The sequence below is a fragment of the Neophocaena asiaeorientalis genome, unplaced genomic scaffold (genome assembly GCF_003031525.2).
Source record: "Neophocaena asiaeorientalis asiaeorientalis breed wild unplaced genomic scaffold, Neophocaena_asiaeorientalis_V1.1 scaffold223, whole genome shotgun sequence".
In the NCBI taxonomy this organism is placed as follows: Eukaryota; Metazoa; Chordata; class Mammalia; order Artiodactyla; family Phocoenidae; genus Neophocaena; species Neophocaena asiaeorientalis.
Window position 1 is genome coordinate 512,501 of NW_020175045.1, and position 16,636 is coordinate 529,136.

At 49.3% G+C, this 16,636-nt stretch overlaps 1 protein-coding gene across 2 annotated transcripts in view; it reads left to right on the forward strand.

Annotated features, from left to right (window-relative positions):
• Positions 1-16,636, forward strand: part of MMD2 (monocyte to macrophage differentiation associated 2) — a 48,240-nt gene that overhangs the window by 23,203 nt on the left and 8,401 nt on the right. For both annotated transcript variants that reach the window (XM_024763539.1, XM_024763538.1), the window contains 3 exons: positions 10,026-10,107; positions 11,639-11,799; positions 15,642-15,716. In XM_024763539.1, coding sequence (XP_024619307.1) covers positions 10,026-10,107; positions 11,639-11,799; positions 15,642-15,716 — 318 coding nt within the window. The remainder of the gene's footprint in view (positions 1-10,025; positions 10,108-11,638; positions 11,800-15,641; positions 15,717-16,636) is intronic.

The following is a 16,636-nucleotide window of genomic DNA, read 5'->3' on the forward strand; positions in this document are numbered from 1 at the left end:
AATCAGTGGGATCAAGCACATTCACGTTGTTCTGTGACCATCACCACTATCATCTCCGGAACTTTTTCTTTTTCCCCATCAAACACTAACACGCCCTCCCCCTCCCCCAGCCCCTGGCAGCTGCCCTGCTACTTCCTGTCTCTATGAATCTGACTCCTCCAAGGACCTCGTACAAGTGGAATCCTACAGTGTTCGTCTTTCTGTGGCTGGCTTATTTCACTCAGTATCATGTCCTCAGGGTTCATCCATGTCACAGTATGTGTCAGAACTGCATCTCTTTTTAAGGCTGAGTCATATTCCATTGTGTGGACGCACCACATTGTGCTTATCTGCTCAGCTGTCAACGGACACTTGGGTGACTTCCACCTTTTGGCTGCTGCTCTGAAAATGGGTGTGCAAGTATCTCTTCAAACCTCTGCTCTCAGTTCTTTTTTTTGCAGGACGCGGGCCTCTCACCGCTGTGGCCTCTCCCGCTGCGGAGCACAGGCTCCGGATGCGCAGGCTCAGCGGCCATGGCTCACGGGCCCAGCCGCTCCGCGGCATGTGGGATCTTCCCGGACCGGGGCACGAACCCGCGTCCCCTGCATCGGCAGGTGGACTCTCAATCACTGCGCCACCAGGGAAACCCTGTTTGTTTCTTTTTAAATAATAGCCACCCTAATGGGTGTGAAGTGATGAGGCCTGATTTTTAAAGCAAAGCTTCTTCTTTCCTTACTTAGACACGTCATAGCATCTTTTCCAGAGGTGATGGAGGAGGCAGAGAATGATCAACATGTACAAGTGCCTACTGTGCGTGGGGCACTTGGCACGTCACGTCTTCTCCTCTGCGAGGCAGGTGTTATTACCTCCCTGGAGCCCAGGTCTCAAGCTTGGACAATCCCGGGCTGAAATCCTGGCTCCATCCTTTCCTAGCTGTCATGTGTTAGGCAGGGCCTCAGTTTTTTCAGCTGTCAGATGGGTTCAATAAGAAGATGGAGGATTTATAGTAACAGAATCATCAATTTCGGTCACGTATCAACATGTGCTGAACGCTGTGCACAGATTAACCCATTCCATCCTTTTAGAATCCCCCTGGGTGGAGGCTGATAACATCCCCATTGCTCAGATAAGAAAACCGAGGCCCGAAAAGCTTGAGTAACTTGTGCCGGGACACGCGGCTGGTAAGGAGTGGAGCTGGGATTGAAGGAGTCTAGACTGGGAGGGTCTTGAAGTTCGTGCCAGAAAAAGCCGAGAAGGGACTTTTAAAGGTGATTCTGGTGTGGAGTCGGCAAAAGAGGAGAGTGGTAGAGAAAGCTTTCATCTTCTTGGAGAATTTGTAACAATCGGTAACAGAATGTTAGCAGAAATATGGACCGTAAAGGCCAGTGTGGTGTGATCTCACGTGGAAGTGAGGAGCATGTTACTGGACAATGGAGAGAATATCCTTGGTATAGAGCAGCCGAGAACTTGCCCGAGTTGTGTTCGTGTTCCGGGGAAGGTAAGACTTGCACGCGGTGGGATTGGATGATGTGCTGAGAAGGTTGCCTAAGCCCGGTGTTGATGCAGCGGCTTGGTCCTCCCAGCTGCTTATAGTGAGATGCGGGAGGAGAGAAATGAATCGAAGAAGGAATTATTAAGCAAAAAGGAACTGGAATGTAAAAATTTGGAGAATTCTCAGCCTATCTATAGTGTAAAAACGAGCACTGTTCAGAAGGGAACATCACGGGTGTGGCCCACAGACCATTCATAAGGAGATTAGCGCTGATGCGGACCATGGGCCTGGGCCGAGTCAGCCTCCCTCTGAAGCCGGGACCAAAGGGATGGAGGAGGGCTGCACACATGTGCTGTTTCCCTGGAAAAGGGAAGGATGATGATGAACGCAGTTTCTAGATCTCAGGGCGGGGCTGGCTGCTCCTGGTTCAAAGGGTGGGGCCCTGCCCAGTGTCTCAGAGGTGGGGTGACCTGCCGAGCTGTGGAGGTTATGCTGTCACCCCAGGGGGGCCTGGAGGGCAGGGCATCGAATCAAAGAGGACTATTCTTGAGCCTTAAGATCTCAAGGAACTTGCCTCGCTACGTTTTGGACTTCATTGGGACCCATCACCCCTTCCGTCTTTTTGGTATATTTTCTTTTTTTTTTTTTGGAATGGGAATGTCTGTATGTCTGTCCTGTGCCTGTCCCACCATTGTATTTTGGAAGCACATAATTTATTTGGTTTCCCAGGCTCACAGCTGGAGAGGAATTTTGCCTCAGAATAAATTGTACCTTGAGTCTCACGCATGTCTGATTTAGATGATGTTTAGATGGGACTTTGAATTTTGGACTTCAGAGGTAATACTGGGTTGAGCTGAGACTTTGGGGCTTGTTGGGATGGAATGAATGCATTTTACATTCAAGAAGTACATAAGTTTGAGGGACCAGTGGTGGCATGCTATGGACAGAATGTTTGTGTTTCCCTAAAATCCGTATGTTGAAGTCCCAACCCCCAATGTGGTGGTATTTGGAAGTGGGGCCTTTGGGAAGTAATTAGGGTTAGATCAGGTCATGAGGGTGGGACCCTCATGATGGGATTAGTGCCCTTACAGGAAGAGGAATAGACATCAGAGCTATCTTTCCACTTTGTGAGGACACAGCAACAAGGCTGCCGTCTGCACCAGACACTGAATCTGCTGGCACCTTGATCTTGGACTTCTGAGCCTCCAGAACTCTTAGAAATAAATGTATCTTATTTAAGCCACCCAATCTATGGTATTTTGTTATAGCACCCTAAATGACTGACACCTCCACTCATCTCACCAATCTTCCATCCTCCACCCATCCTTCCATCCACCCCAACATCCCCCACCCCGATCCATCCATCCATCCATCCTTCCTTGCTTCCTTCTATCCATCCATCCAGACATCCAGACATCTATCCAACTATCCACTTATTTGTCTAGAAAGCTATTTGCCTGCCTTCTCTCTTCTTACCTACCCCACCTACCCATCCATCTAGTGGCGCCATCAATAAATTGGAAGCATATTGGAAAGTATGGCTGTTGTCCTGTGGCCAATGGGAGAGCTGATGAAAAAGCTTAATTTATCATGAAAAGTAGAAAATAAAGTCATATTATTTTCTGCTTTTCATGATCCGTTAAGAAAGTTCAAATTGTGGGATCTGTAAAACCGAGGTACATCAATGATGTCTTCAGGGAGTTATGGGCATAAGTTTGAAGTTCCCCTGCTGCCAGAAAGCTCGACAGTCCTACTGTACTTGGGTGATGGTAGGAAGACAGCCTACCTCCAGGTGTTTTCCTCCGGCGACTTCCTTTATTCTGGGCATCCGTGTGCCAAGTTAAAGGTCAGCGTTCCCAGGGAAGGAGGGGAGAATGGGTGCTGGGAGATGACTGTCCTCCTGCCCCTTCTGGAAAGCTAGAACCTTGGGATATAGGAACTGGTGTTGCTTTGTGACCCCCTGCCCCTTCCGCAGCTCACACTCCAGCCTCGTGGGTTCCCTCCCAGGCTCGAAACACGCCTCCTCCTTCCAGCCACCAAGCTTTTCCTGATGCCCTTCCGGCTTCCAGAAGTTTCCTCTGCGGTCTTCAGTGCCTCTGACCATCACGTCTCTGGGACGCCCTGCACCCCTTCCTTCTTGCCTTTTCTGGCGACAGTCATGTGCGATTAAACCTTTATATTGTAAAAGCATTAGCATAATGACGGGAAAAGAATTCCACCCCCAACATTTTATTTTGAAAAATTTCAAACTAGCATAGAAAGGTTGCGAGAAAAGTTCAGTGAACATCTAGGTGCCAGTCATTCACTGAGTCACCAGATGTTAACATTTTGCAGTGTTGGCTTTGCTGCTTTCTCTTCTTTTTGAACCTTTTGAGGATAAGTTGCGGACATCTGGATACTTCATCCTTAAACACGGCAGTGGGTATTTCCTAAAGCAAAGACGCTCTCCTGTGTAACCGCAGTATGCTTACTTCTCCCAGAAATTCAGCCCTTGATACGGTACTGTGATCTGATAGGCAGTCCACCTTTATCTCCCGTCAACTCCCTTAAAAGAATTTTTAAGAAGAATGTCATCAAAAATGAATTCTACTAAAAAAAAAAAAAAATCCTACTGCCTCACCACAAATCTGTATTTCATTTATGTGTGTTTTCTTCCATCCACAACATGGTTTGACCTTATTATAATCATAACGAATTACAGATTCTCTCTTTCTCACTTCGTATTATACGGCAAACATTTCCCATGTCATTATACAGTTTTTCTTCTTTTTTCTTTCAGTTTTCTTTTTTTCCCATTTTTCTTCAAGATACAGTTTTAAAGACTTATTTTCAGTTATGCAAGGGAAATTTGAATATAATCTCATAAAAAGTCAAGCAATACAGGTCAAATTATCTTCTACCTCATCCTGGAAATTAAAATATGAGGGAAGTCCTCTGTGACCAGCACCCCCAAATCCACCCATCTCTCCTTTATCTTTCAGGCCTCTTTTTCTGCATTTACCTCTCACCTGTTAAACATTCAGGTTAATTCCTGTTACTAGTTTCTGTCCAGGTCTGTGTAACTTTTAGTCACAGGCCAGTTTAGCATCTTGGGTTTTTAATGAACCTACCTCAGCGCTTCTCAGCCTGGGAATTTTATTTATTTTTAAATATTTATTTATTTATTTGGCCGCTCCGGGTCTTAGTTTCGGCACACGGGATCTCTGTTGTGGCATGCAGACTCTCAGCTGCCGCATGCGGGATCTAGTTCCCTGACCAGGGATGGAACCTGGGCCCCCTGCATTGGGAGCTCGGAACCTTAGCCACTGGACCACCAGGGAAGTCCCACCCTGGAAGCTTTAGAAATATCCATGCCTGGGTTCCAGCCCCAGAGATTGCAGCCTCTCTGGTCTGGGGTATAGCCTGGGCATTGGCATATTTAAAAGCTTCCCAGGTGATTCGTTTTCTTAGCTTTTAAAAACATCGAGGTAAAATTGACACGACATAAAATGAACCGTTTAAAAGTGGACAATTCAGTGGCATGCAGTGCATTCACAGTGCTGTACAACCAACATCTCCATCACCCCAAAAGGAACCCCCGTACCCATTAAACAGTTTCTCCCCCTACCCCCAGCCCTTGGTAACCACTGACCTGCTGTCTGTCTCTATGGATTTGCCTAGCTGGATATTTCATATAAATGGGGCCACGCAATGTGGAACCTTCTGTGTCTGGCTTCTTCCACTGAGCGTCGTGTGTTTGAGGTTTACCCTCATTGTAGCAGGTATGATGGCTGAATAGTATTCTGTTGTGTGGCTGGACTGCGTTTCGTGTATCCACCCATCCATTTCCCGGATGATTCTTAATGTGTGGCCAAGACTGAGAAACGCTGGTCTGACCTCTTCTCTTCAGATTGGAATAATAGTAACTACTTTGCGAGGATGTTGTGGGCTTTAATGGGGCGCTCTTTGTGAAGTACCAGGATGGGTCCAGTAAGGAAACGGTGCCTGGGCTCCGTAGGGGAGCTCCCCAGGGAGAGGGGGAAAGAACATTTATTCTCCCAGCACCGCTGTATGTCAGACATCCCCGTATGGGCTCTTGAACCGCATCATTTCATGGTACCTGCAGGTTAGGTACTATTATCTCCTTTAACACACAAGGAAGTTGCAGCCCAGAGACGTTAAGACATTTCCCCTATGTCACACAGCAGCTAAGTGATCATACAGGGACTTTCCACCCAGCTGTGCCTGGCTCCGAAGCCCTGCCCTCTCCAGTTCAGGGTGGAAGGCAACCTCCTGTCCTTGTCTCCCTGCCAGCTCAGTTTGGGAGCCCTCCACGTGGAGTTGCCCTCCCCACCCCCATCAAATGCAGTGGCCACGTGGTTATCTAAGTGGCAAGGGTTGGCCACAGAATGGGGATTCTGTTCTCCAGAAAGCAGGCCAAAGGCCCACTTCCCTCTTTTCGTTGAACCAGCGGCAGCTTGCTAGAAATGTCGACTCTTTGAAATTTCCCACAATCTTGAAGGCTGCCTAGCTGACTGCCAGCGCTGTTCCAGACAGTCTAAACGTTATCTCTGAATTTCAGCTGTTCAAAATGACTCCCTTGTCCCTCTGCTGGGCAATGGATAAACAAGTCATTACACATCCTTACGATGGAATAGTTCTCAACGATAAAAAGGAAGGAACCATTGACCCAGGCAACAGCGTGGATGAATCTCACCTGCCTTAAGCTGAGTGAGAAAAGCCAAACTCAAAAGGCTGTGCTGGGGGCGGGGGGTGGGGGGGAAGCCTGGAAGGGTTGAGATGACAGCCAAGAATAGTAATGTTAGGCGGGTTCATTATCATTTTCTTCTCACAGAAAACAAGAGCTAATAACTAAGTCCCTGTTCGGCATTCAAAGCACAGTTTCTTTTCACCTAAGAATACACTTGATTTTATGCAATCCGTTCTCTTTAGACATTAAAAAAAAGGTCTGTAGAGCTTCTATATGATCCCGTTTATATGATGTTCTGGAAAAGGGCAAAGCTATGGGGACAGAGAACAGAGCAGTGGTTACTGGGCTGCGGGGAGGGTTAGGGTACCAGGGGCAGGAGGGCAAATGGGGGGGGCGGTGATGGACCTTTTATTTATCTTGATTATGGTGGCAATTATACAACTCTCTCCATTTGTCAAAACTCATAAAAATGTGTAGCAAAAGGGGAAATTTTACTGAATATAAATTAAAAGGAAAATTTAAAACATAAACAGTGAATTAATTGTCCTCTTCAAACGCCTGCCTAGAGGTTTAGGAAGAAAGAAATTAGGCTGCAAGGAGTGAAAGAAAAAGTTCTCCTTTCTTGAGGGCTGTGGGAACTCTGTTTCTTGGGCGTTTGCCCCTGACCCCCGACCCCTGTCTCTCTCTGTCTCTCTCTCTCTCATTCAATAGCTGCAGTGCTGGGTGAGAGACAAGGAAAGTTTTGTGGAACCCAGAAATAAATAAATAACTGCCCATCCAGGTCGCCACGGCAACCATGACATCACCCTCAGATCCGAGGGGCTGGCACCACGGGTGGCTTGTTGCTGTTTGTTAAAGGAGCAGGGGAGAGGGCAGCCCAGTAACAGGTGGAGGAGACTTGGTTTCCCGCTGGGAAGAAAGGCGTCCATTGCACCCCCTTCACGGTTGGCCTCAGACCCCCACCCCCCCAGCCCTAGTGGAGGGAGCGTAAATTAGCACCGCCTCTTTGGGGGGCTTTTGGGCAGAATCTATCAAAGCTAACACTGTGTGTACCTGTGTCAGTGTCTCCGGGGTTGTGGTAACAAACGAACACACACTTAGCGGCTTAAAATAACGGAAATCTGGTCTCTCTCCATTCTGGAGGCCGGAAGTCCGAAGTCAAGATGTCTGCGGGGTTGGTTCCTTCTGGAGACTTGAGGGAGAGTCTGCTCCAGGCCTCCCTCCCAGCTCCTGGTGGCTGCCAGCATCCGTGGCGTGAAGCTGCATCACTCCAGTCTCTGCCTTTTGTTTTCATTCTGTGTCTCTCCTCTTCTTATAAGGACACCTGTCATATTGGATTAGGGGCTCACCCCCCCGCCTCCAGTATGACCTCATCTTAACTAATTACATCTGCAACGACTCTTTTCAAATAAGTCCCACATTCTCAGGTCCTCGGGGTTAGGACTTCAGCATAGGAATTTTGGGAGGACACAATTCAACCCATAACCCTATGTTTGTTGTTACTGTATTTGCTTTATTGGTATAGATCCAGCATACAGAAGGTACTCAAGAAATGCTACGTGGACGGCCCCTAGCACGGACACAGCATACAGTGGGCACTTAATAACTGCTCTGTGCACTGTGCTGCATTGTGCCCTTTGTTCTGAACCATACACCCATTTCTCGTTTGTGTGGGTCTTTATAGTAATAATCGGGTTCCTGGGGTGTGGGGGAAGTTTTTTTGTGTTTCAGTGGAGTTTAACCCCACCTGGTGGACGATTCTTGGCAAAGTCCAAGGTGAACCGTCCACTTACCTGACTCTGAGCCAGCGTGGTCCTGCCTGCCGCCCGAGAGCCAGGTGTTTGCAGATCTCATCTCCCCCACCGCCAGCCTGACCTGAAGACCCCTGCAGAGAGTTTGGTCAGCCAGGTGTGGCCACGTGCCATCCCACCTGGGTGATGTCACTTCCTAACTCTGCCCTGGAGCTTCCCCTCCGTAAACCCGGCATGGTGGTGGCTCTGTGGCTCCATGGTAGCCTGTGGGTACCAGGAGCTCCCGTGAGGATCAGGTGAGAGAATGGGGCGGAGGCAGTGGAGGGGGCTTGGAAGATTCCAAGACACCAGAGCATCAGGAATGCTTATTGTTGGGACTTCCCTGGTGGTCCAGTGGTTAGGACTCCATGCTTCCACTGCAAGGGGCATGGGTTCGATCCCTGGTCCGGGAACAAAGATCCCTCAGGCTGCATGGTGCAACCAAAAAAGAAAAAAAAAAGTTAAGAAAAAAAGGAACGTTCATTGTCAAGATAGAGCCACCTGTCCATTCCACGTGTGGATCTACGCCCAGCGGGAATGAATGCATATGTTCACTACAGTGAACGCTCGTAGCAGAGTTACCATAACATCTCCAAGCTGGAACGTCTGCCTCCAGTAGATGGGATAAATAACTTGTGGTTCGCTCACCGGGTGGCATACTCTACTGCAACGAAAACAGCCAATTACTGAGGCTGGCGAAAGCCACGCTGAGCCCAAGGAGCTGGACCCAGAGGGTGTGGGCTGTGTGATCCCACTGATGGGAAGTTCAAGAATAGGCAAAACTAGTCTATGGTGGCAGTGTCAGAGGGGGGTGTCCTTGGGGGGCAGTACCCCTGGGAAGGGGTATAAAGGTGAAATGGAGCAGGACGCTATGGTCCTTGCCGCCCCCCCCGCCATGTCCTCCGCCTGCCTTTTGTCTGTGGAAAAAATTTGGCCAAAGAATAAGTTTAATCAGAGAAGTGAGAAAATGCAGTAACAGAGGAAGACAGTCAAAGGAGACCAAATAATAATAGTTCAGTCATTAAGCAAAGTCAAGGACCTTTAGTTCCTCCTCAAGGGCTAGAGATAATATTCTGAGCCATATCCTGTGAGCTGTCTTATAGGTACTGAAACCCCACCAGGTGGAAGACGTTAACTACGTGATGACCAGGCTGTAGCCATGACATAAGCTGCCGCAATTCCAAGAATTGGCCCAAAGGAATGGAAACAAACCGACCCTGGAACCGAAGATTAACTGTACCTAATACAATCGAGATGACGCTGGTCAGACCACTGAGGACCAGTTTCAAGACGACTGTCAGAGCTGACTGCACTGTTCCTGCATGCAGCCCCCTCCCTCTGTCTGTAAAAGCTCTTGCCCCCTGATTGTCGGCGGGGGGTGGAGTCGGCCTTTGGACAGGCGTCCACCCTCCCCGCCGATTGCCGGCCTCCAAAATAAAGCAAGCTTTCCTTTCCTACCAACGCTTTTCTCTCGAGAACTGACTTTCGAGCGGCGAGCGGCCGGACCTGGGTTCAGTAACAAAGGCGCTTTCTAGGGTGTGCAAAAGAGGCTCTGGTGGTCACGTGGGCATGTGTGTACGTCGAAGTCCATCCAGCCGTACCTTGGGGAGCTCTATTGTGTGTCTGTTATGCTTAAAGAAAATTACAAGTAAGAAAAAGAGGATGCTGCAACCCAATATGTATTTATTTATTTTGGCTGTGGCGGCGCGCAGCTCGCGGGATCTTAGTTCCCCGACCAGGGATCGAACCCAGACCACAGCAGTGAAAGCACCGAGTCTTAACCGCTGGGCCGCCAGGGAATTCCCTGCAACCCGATATTCAGCAAACACCACTTTGGGGATTAAGCACAAAATGTTGGATAGTGCAAAAAAAGTGTAATGGAAAGAGAGAGGGAGGGAGGGAGGGAGGGGAGCGTGAGGGGGAGGGGAGAGGAGGAGGGAAAGGGGACGGGAGGGGAGGGGGACCCTCTTCCCACCAGCAGGGGCCGAGGTCCTAAGGCCTCCTGGGAATTCTGTGACCCGGGCCGCTCCCGGCTTCCCAGCCAAGCTTCCAGGAATTGTGTGTCTCCCTCCAGGTTCATGAACCACCGAGTCCCTGCCCACAGGAGGTACCAGCCCACGGAGTGTGAACATGCCGCCAACTGCGCCACCCATGCTGTGAGTCTTGGGGGGCTGAGAGCCGAAGAGGGGGGCTGGGGACGCAGCCTCTTTGCCCTTGGAGAGATTGTGTTTCCGTTCCATGGCAATGTCCCTGTTCTCAAGTCTTCCTCCATGGCCCTTGGAAGAGCATGTGGGATCTCGAGGGAAGGTCATTTGGGGAAATTGGAGGCGCTGAGCGTGCCTCTCTTTTACTTTAAGAACCTTCAGTGGCTCCCTAGTACCTTGTACAGCATCCAGGCTCGGTAGCAAGCTCCCAGATAGGTCTTAGCCTTTGTGTTATGTTGGCCCACCTTCCACTGCCACGATCTTGTCCCCAGGCTCCAGCGCCCTGCTGTTTCCGAAATAGAAGGCATGACCCCGTGCCTTGGCACACGCTCTTCCCTCTGACTGGAATACTTGCCGTCTCCCCCCACCCCAGCCTCGTGTAAGAAATCCTTCTCTGGGCAGTGGTCCTTAACCCTTTGGTGCATGGGCCCCTCTGAGGATTTAATGAAGCTCTAGACCTACTCTGTCCAGCTTGGTAGCCACTGGCCTCATACAACTGAAATGCAGCTTGTCTGAATTGACATGTGCTGTGAGTATAAAATACACACCAGCTTTTAAAGACTTAGCCTGGCAAGAAAAGAATGTAAGGTATCTTCTTAATACTTTTCATATGAATTACACATTGAAATGAAATTTTGGATGTATTGGACCAAGCAAAATATTAAAATTAATTTCACCTATAAATAATTTCCTTTTCAAAATGTGGTGACTAAAAAATCTAAAATTTCCTGCGCCACCCACGTTATAGTTCTGTTGGCTGGGGCTGCTGTAGAATCTCTCTCCAGAAAAAGTGCTCCTAACACACGAAATTGGGCAAACCCTTGCAGGGACCCTGTACCCCCAGTGCTTCGGCGAGTTCCGAGACTTCTCAGAGGGAACGATGGATAAACCAGGATTCGAAGAGTAGACGTGATAGGGAGGGATGCCTTCTTCACAGAGAACCACAGGTGCATGAAGCGGTGTGCCCTGACCGGGAGGCTGGGGTATCCGTGGACCCAGGGGGTGGGGGGCAGTGGCCAGAGATGCTTCTTGAAGAGAGGAGATCTTGGCTTCCTGTTTTACCACGATATTCTGTAGAGTTATGCTGTCCAGTATGGTAGCCTCTGGTCTCGTGTAGCTGTTGGAATTGAAATTGAAACCCATTAAAATGAAAACTTCAAGTCCTCAGTGGTACAAGTCACATTTCAAGTGCTCAGTAGCTGCGTGTGCCTAGTGGCTCCCATACCGGACAGTGCAAATCTAGAATGTTTCCACCATTGTAGGAAGTTCTGTTGGGCAGTCCGGAGTCTATGATGGAGGCTTCCCTCCATCATAGAATTTCTGTTGGACAGTGAAGGTCTGGAACCTTCCCACCATCATGGGAAGTCCCGTTGGACAGAGTGCAGGTCTGGAGAAAAGGCTCGGATTGCTCAGGGGCTCTGGATTTGCCTGGACCCCACTCCAAAGGCTGGCCCTGCAGCACCTCTCTCCATCCTGCTTCCAGCTCTGGATCATTCCCAGCATCCTTGGCAGCTCCAACCTCTACTTCCTGTCGGACGATGACTGGGAGACCATCTCTGCCTGGATCTACGGCCTCGGCCTCTGTGGGCTCTTCGTGGTGTCCACCGTGTTCCACACGATCTCCTGGAAGAAGAGCCACCTCAGGTGCCTGCCGCCTAGCCCATGGGAGGGGGCGAGTTCCTGGAGGGGTGACCAGGGCTGGGACCCACGGTGGGCTGAGGGGTGAGGCAGGATGCCTCGGGCCACGCTTGGCTGAGCCAGGAGGGGCCCTGGATGGGAGGCCTTGTGCCGTCTTTGCCTCGGGCCGGTGGGGTTGACTCCCACGTGGGCGGACCACCTCACCCTCATTTGCCTCGTTTGCTCACTTCTGTGAGTCCGGAAGAACAAGCCCCTCGCTCCCAGGGTCATTGTGAGGGACCCTCATAATCGTCATGATAATTGCCCCCTTCTGGGCGTCCCCTAGGTTCCAGGCATTCTGCAGATGTCCCTCTGCATCTTTCCAATAATTCTGCGATGTAGGCATTAGAATCCTGGATTTTAATTTTGATTTGTTTTTAATTTTTTAAAAATTGTGATAAATACGCAGGACATAAAATTTGCCACCCTAACCATTTTAAGTGTACAGTTCAGTGGTGTTAACTGCACCCACGTTGCTGTGCAGCCATCACCAGCATCATCTCCAGAACTTTTCCATCTTCGAAAATTGAAGCTCCGTCCCCACTAAACGCTAACTCCCCATTCCGCCTTCCCCCGCCCCTGGCACCCACCCTTCTACTTTCTGCCTCTACGAATTTGACTGCTCTGTGTACCCCATGTAAGTGGAATCGTATAATATTTATCCTTTCGTGAGCCCAGTGTCCTCAGGGTTCATCCGTGTTGTAGCAGGTGTCAGAATCACCTTCCTTTTCAAGGCTGACTCATATTCCACTGTATGGATGCACCACACATTGTTTATCGCTTCATCTGTTGATGGACCCTTGAGACGCTTCTGCCTTTTGTGACTGGCTTCTTTCACTGACCGTGATGTCCTGGGGCTCATCCACGTTGCAGCTTGTAGAATCCCTGTCTTGTGGATGATGACGCTGAACCTGGGACGGGACTTGCGCAAGGTCACATAGTTGTGTCCAAGCCAGTGTTGATTCTGGGTTTCCAGGGCCCCCATAAAGTGAGGGGACGCTCTGGTCCATTGTAGCAGCTGCAGTGACCACTGGTCCCCATGTCCAATGCCCCCTCTTGCCCCCAGAAGCCCTGTGACTCTGCTGTATCCCAGCCCCTCCTGTCCCCATTCTTTCCTCTCTGTGGCTCCTGGTTGCTGTAATGAATTACAACACACTGGGGGGCTTGAAACAACAGGAACTTAGCCTCTCATAGTTAGGAGGCCAGAAACCCGAGATCAGTGTATCAGGAGGGCCATGTCTCTACGAGAGGACCCTTCCCTGCCTCTTCCAGCTTCTGGTGGTTCCCATGGTTCCTTGGCTTGTGGCAGCATCCCTCCAATCTCTGCCTCTGTCTTCACAGGCCTTCCTCCCCGTGTGCCTCTGTGTCCAACTCTCCCTCTCCTTTTTCTTCTAAAGACAGCGGTCATTGGGTTTGGGGCCCACTTACCAGTGGTGTGACGGTGCTGCCCTTTAGTGTCCTCATCTGTGACGTGGTGGATGAAAAGTATGGTCCCTACCTCCTAGGTGGGATTAAAGAGTTAATGCTCGTAAAGAGCTTAGAACGGTGCTCTGATTATAGAATGTGCTCTGTATGTATCAGCTGCTGTTATTCTTTTTATTTCTAGGAAGACTTGCAGTTAGCCCAGCATCAGATAGAAACACGGCCAAATTTAATGAAGGCTGCAGTCACTAGATAGAATCACAGTTTGTACTAGTTATCCGCTGCTGTGTAACAAATTACCCCGAATCATAGTGGAGGCTTCAAATAACAGTAAACCCTGATTCTTTCTCAAAGCTTCAGAGAGGCAGGAATTTGGGAGCTTAGATGTGTGTTTCTGGTTCAAGGTTGCTGATGTAGTCGTGATGCTGCCCGGGGCTGCCGTCACCTGAAGGCTGGACCTGGGCTGGAGAAGTCACTTCCAAGGTGTCTCCCTCCCAGGCCTGACGTGTCGGTGCTGGATGCTTGGGGGTGCTCAGTCCTTCCCACGTGGACCTCCCCTCGGCCACATGGCTCGTCCCCTCCCAAAGTTAGTGATTCAAGAGAACAAGGCAGAGGCTGTGATATCTTTTATGATCCAGCCTTAGAAACCACACAGCATCATTTCTGCAACCTCCCGTTGGTTCCATATGTTTGCCATATTTGTTGTGGGAGGGGCCGCACACAGGTGTGAGGACCAGAAAGTGGGGCTCCTCAGGTACCATTTTGGAGGCTGGCTACCACGCTGGTCAGAGGGATTGATGACTGTAATTTGCTCTTCAAGGGGAGGTCATAAGGGAAACAGGGACGTTTATGAGCACTTCCTGTCATGCGCTGTGCTGAGTCCTGACCCTCTTCGTCCTCACAGCGCCCCCGATAGGTGGCCAGTGTCCTCCCTGTTTTACAGCTGAGGGAGCTGAGACCAGGGAGGGTAAGTAACTTGCTCAAGGCCCTAGTCCCTCTGTGGTAGGGTTGGGATTCGAACCCAGGTCTTATGGCTTCAGAGCCTGGACCTGAACCAGAATGCCAGAACCCAGAGGGTCTTCAGGGGGCACCTAGGTTTGTTGGTTTTGCACTTATTTTTCTTTAATGAAAGGAGAATAGAATAGAATTAATAAACATTTAATTTTCCATATTTTCTTCTGCTTGCTAGACTTCTGTTGAGTATGTTTTGTTTTTTGCGGTACGCGGGCCTCTCACTGTTGTAGCCTCTCCCGTTGCGGAACACAGGCTCAGCGGCCATGGCTCACGGGCCCAGCCGCTCCGCGGCACGTGGGATCCTCCCGGACCGGGGCACGAACCCGTGTCCCCTGCATCAGCAGGCAGACTCTCAACCACTGCGCCACCAGGGAAGCCCTGAGTATGCATTTTTAAGTTCATTTTTATTTTTATTTTATTTTTTAATCGAAGTATAGTTAATTTACAATGTCGTGTTAGTTAACAGGTACACAGCAAAGTGATTCAGTTATACATACGTATATATGTATATGTGTTTGTATATACATATATAGATTCTTTTTCAGATTCTTTTCCAATATAGGTTATTACAAAGTATTGAGTATAGTTCCCTGTGCTATACAGTAGGTCCTTGAATTTCTTTCATTGTTTAATTGGAGTATAGTTGATGTACAGTATTATATGTTACAGGTATACAACGTGGTGATTCACCATTTTTTTAAGGGTTATATTCCATTTATAGTTACTACAAAATACTGGCTATATTCCCTGGATTGTACGATACATCCTTGTAGCTTATTTTATTTTATTATTTATTCATTTAGTGTTTTGGCCATGCTTCACGGCTTGTGGAATCTTAGTTCCCCGACCAGGGATCGAACCCAGGCCACCACAATGAAAGTGCTGAGTCCTAACCACTGGACCGCCAGGGAATCCCCCTTGTAGCCTATTTTATATGTAATGGTTTGTGCCTCTTCATCCCCTCCCCCGTGTTGCCCCTCCCCCTTTCCCTCTCCACACTGGTAACCACTAGTTTGTCCTCTGTATCTGTGAGTCTGTGTCTCACACTTTTTTTTTTAAGCTGCTGAATTCTTTATCATTTGAAATCTTTCAAAAAGCCCAGTATATAAAACAGAATGCAGACTTTCTCTGATTAAAATATGGGAGGAGGCTGTCAGGGGGAGGAGGGTCCTCGGTGGTACCCCCGAGGTGTCTCCATTCAACTCCTAGGGTGACAGGGAGCCTGGTTGGAAAACACTGCTCTGGTCACTCACAGATGGGGACACCGAGGCCCGAGGGGTCATGGTGGACGGAGGTGCGTCAGCCCCGAGCCCAGGCTCCCCCAAAGCCCGTTGGTCCAGGGCAGGGCCCGTAACCCGCCTTCTCTGCCACAGGACGGTGGAGCATTGTCTGCACATGTCCGACCGCATGGTCATCTACTTCTTCATCGCGGCCTCCTACGCGCCCTGGTGAGTGTCTCTGCGGGTCCCTGGGAGGGCTGGCGTCCTCTCTTTCCTTTGTTTGAATTTCTTCGTGTTTGGCTGGGTGATGTGTTGGCACAAAAGCGTGTAGATAAAAAGACACCCACCACCCATTCTCCTTCCTAGAAGCAACTACTTAGTACCAGTTTCCTGTGTATCCTTCCGGACTGCTTTTGTGTAGGAAAGAGCAAACGTGTATGTATGAGTACATGTACAGACACACATTTGCGTATATGCATATGTATATATGCAAATACACACATGCCTATATTTTATATGCTTATATTTATACTTATACTTTCCTACTTTAATACAAAAGGAAGGATACTGTACAAACTGCAGTTTGCTTTCATTCTCTTAGTTGTGGACTTGGGGACATCTTTCTGTATTTGTACCTTGAAGATTTCCCCACTCCTTTTTCTTTCTTTCTTTCTTTTTTTTTACAGCAGTATAATGTTCCCCGGCCACCCCTATTGATGAATATTTATGACGTAGGCACTCCCGCTTCCTTTGCTATAACAAACAGGGCTGCAGTGAAAGTCCTTGCTGTTGTACCACTCAGCATAGGTGCTTGGTTCTGTGGGCTCGAATCAGGTGAAATTGTCGAGGCAACCTTTTCTGATCTACAGAAACAGCAGGTTCATATGGCCAAGCCTGATCTTTGCGGGGTAAATTTGAGGATTGGACGGCTGGGGGGCAGGAGTGGGCCTTACTCATTTGGCTAACTGTTGCCAAGTCACCCTGCACAGATTTTACCAGTTTAAACTCCCCCAGCAAGGGACTTCCCTGGTGGCGCAGTGGTTAAGAATCCGCCTGCCAATGCAGGGGACACGGGTTCCAGCCCTGGTCCGGGAAGATCCCACATGCTGCAGAGCCACTAAGTATGTGAGCCACAACTACTGAACCTG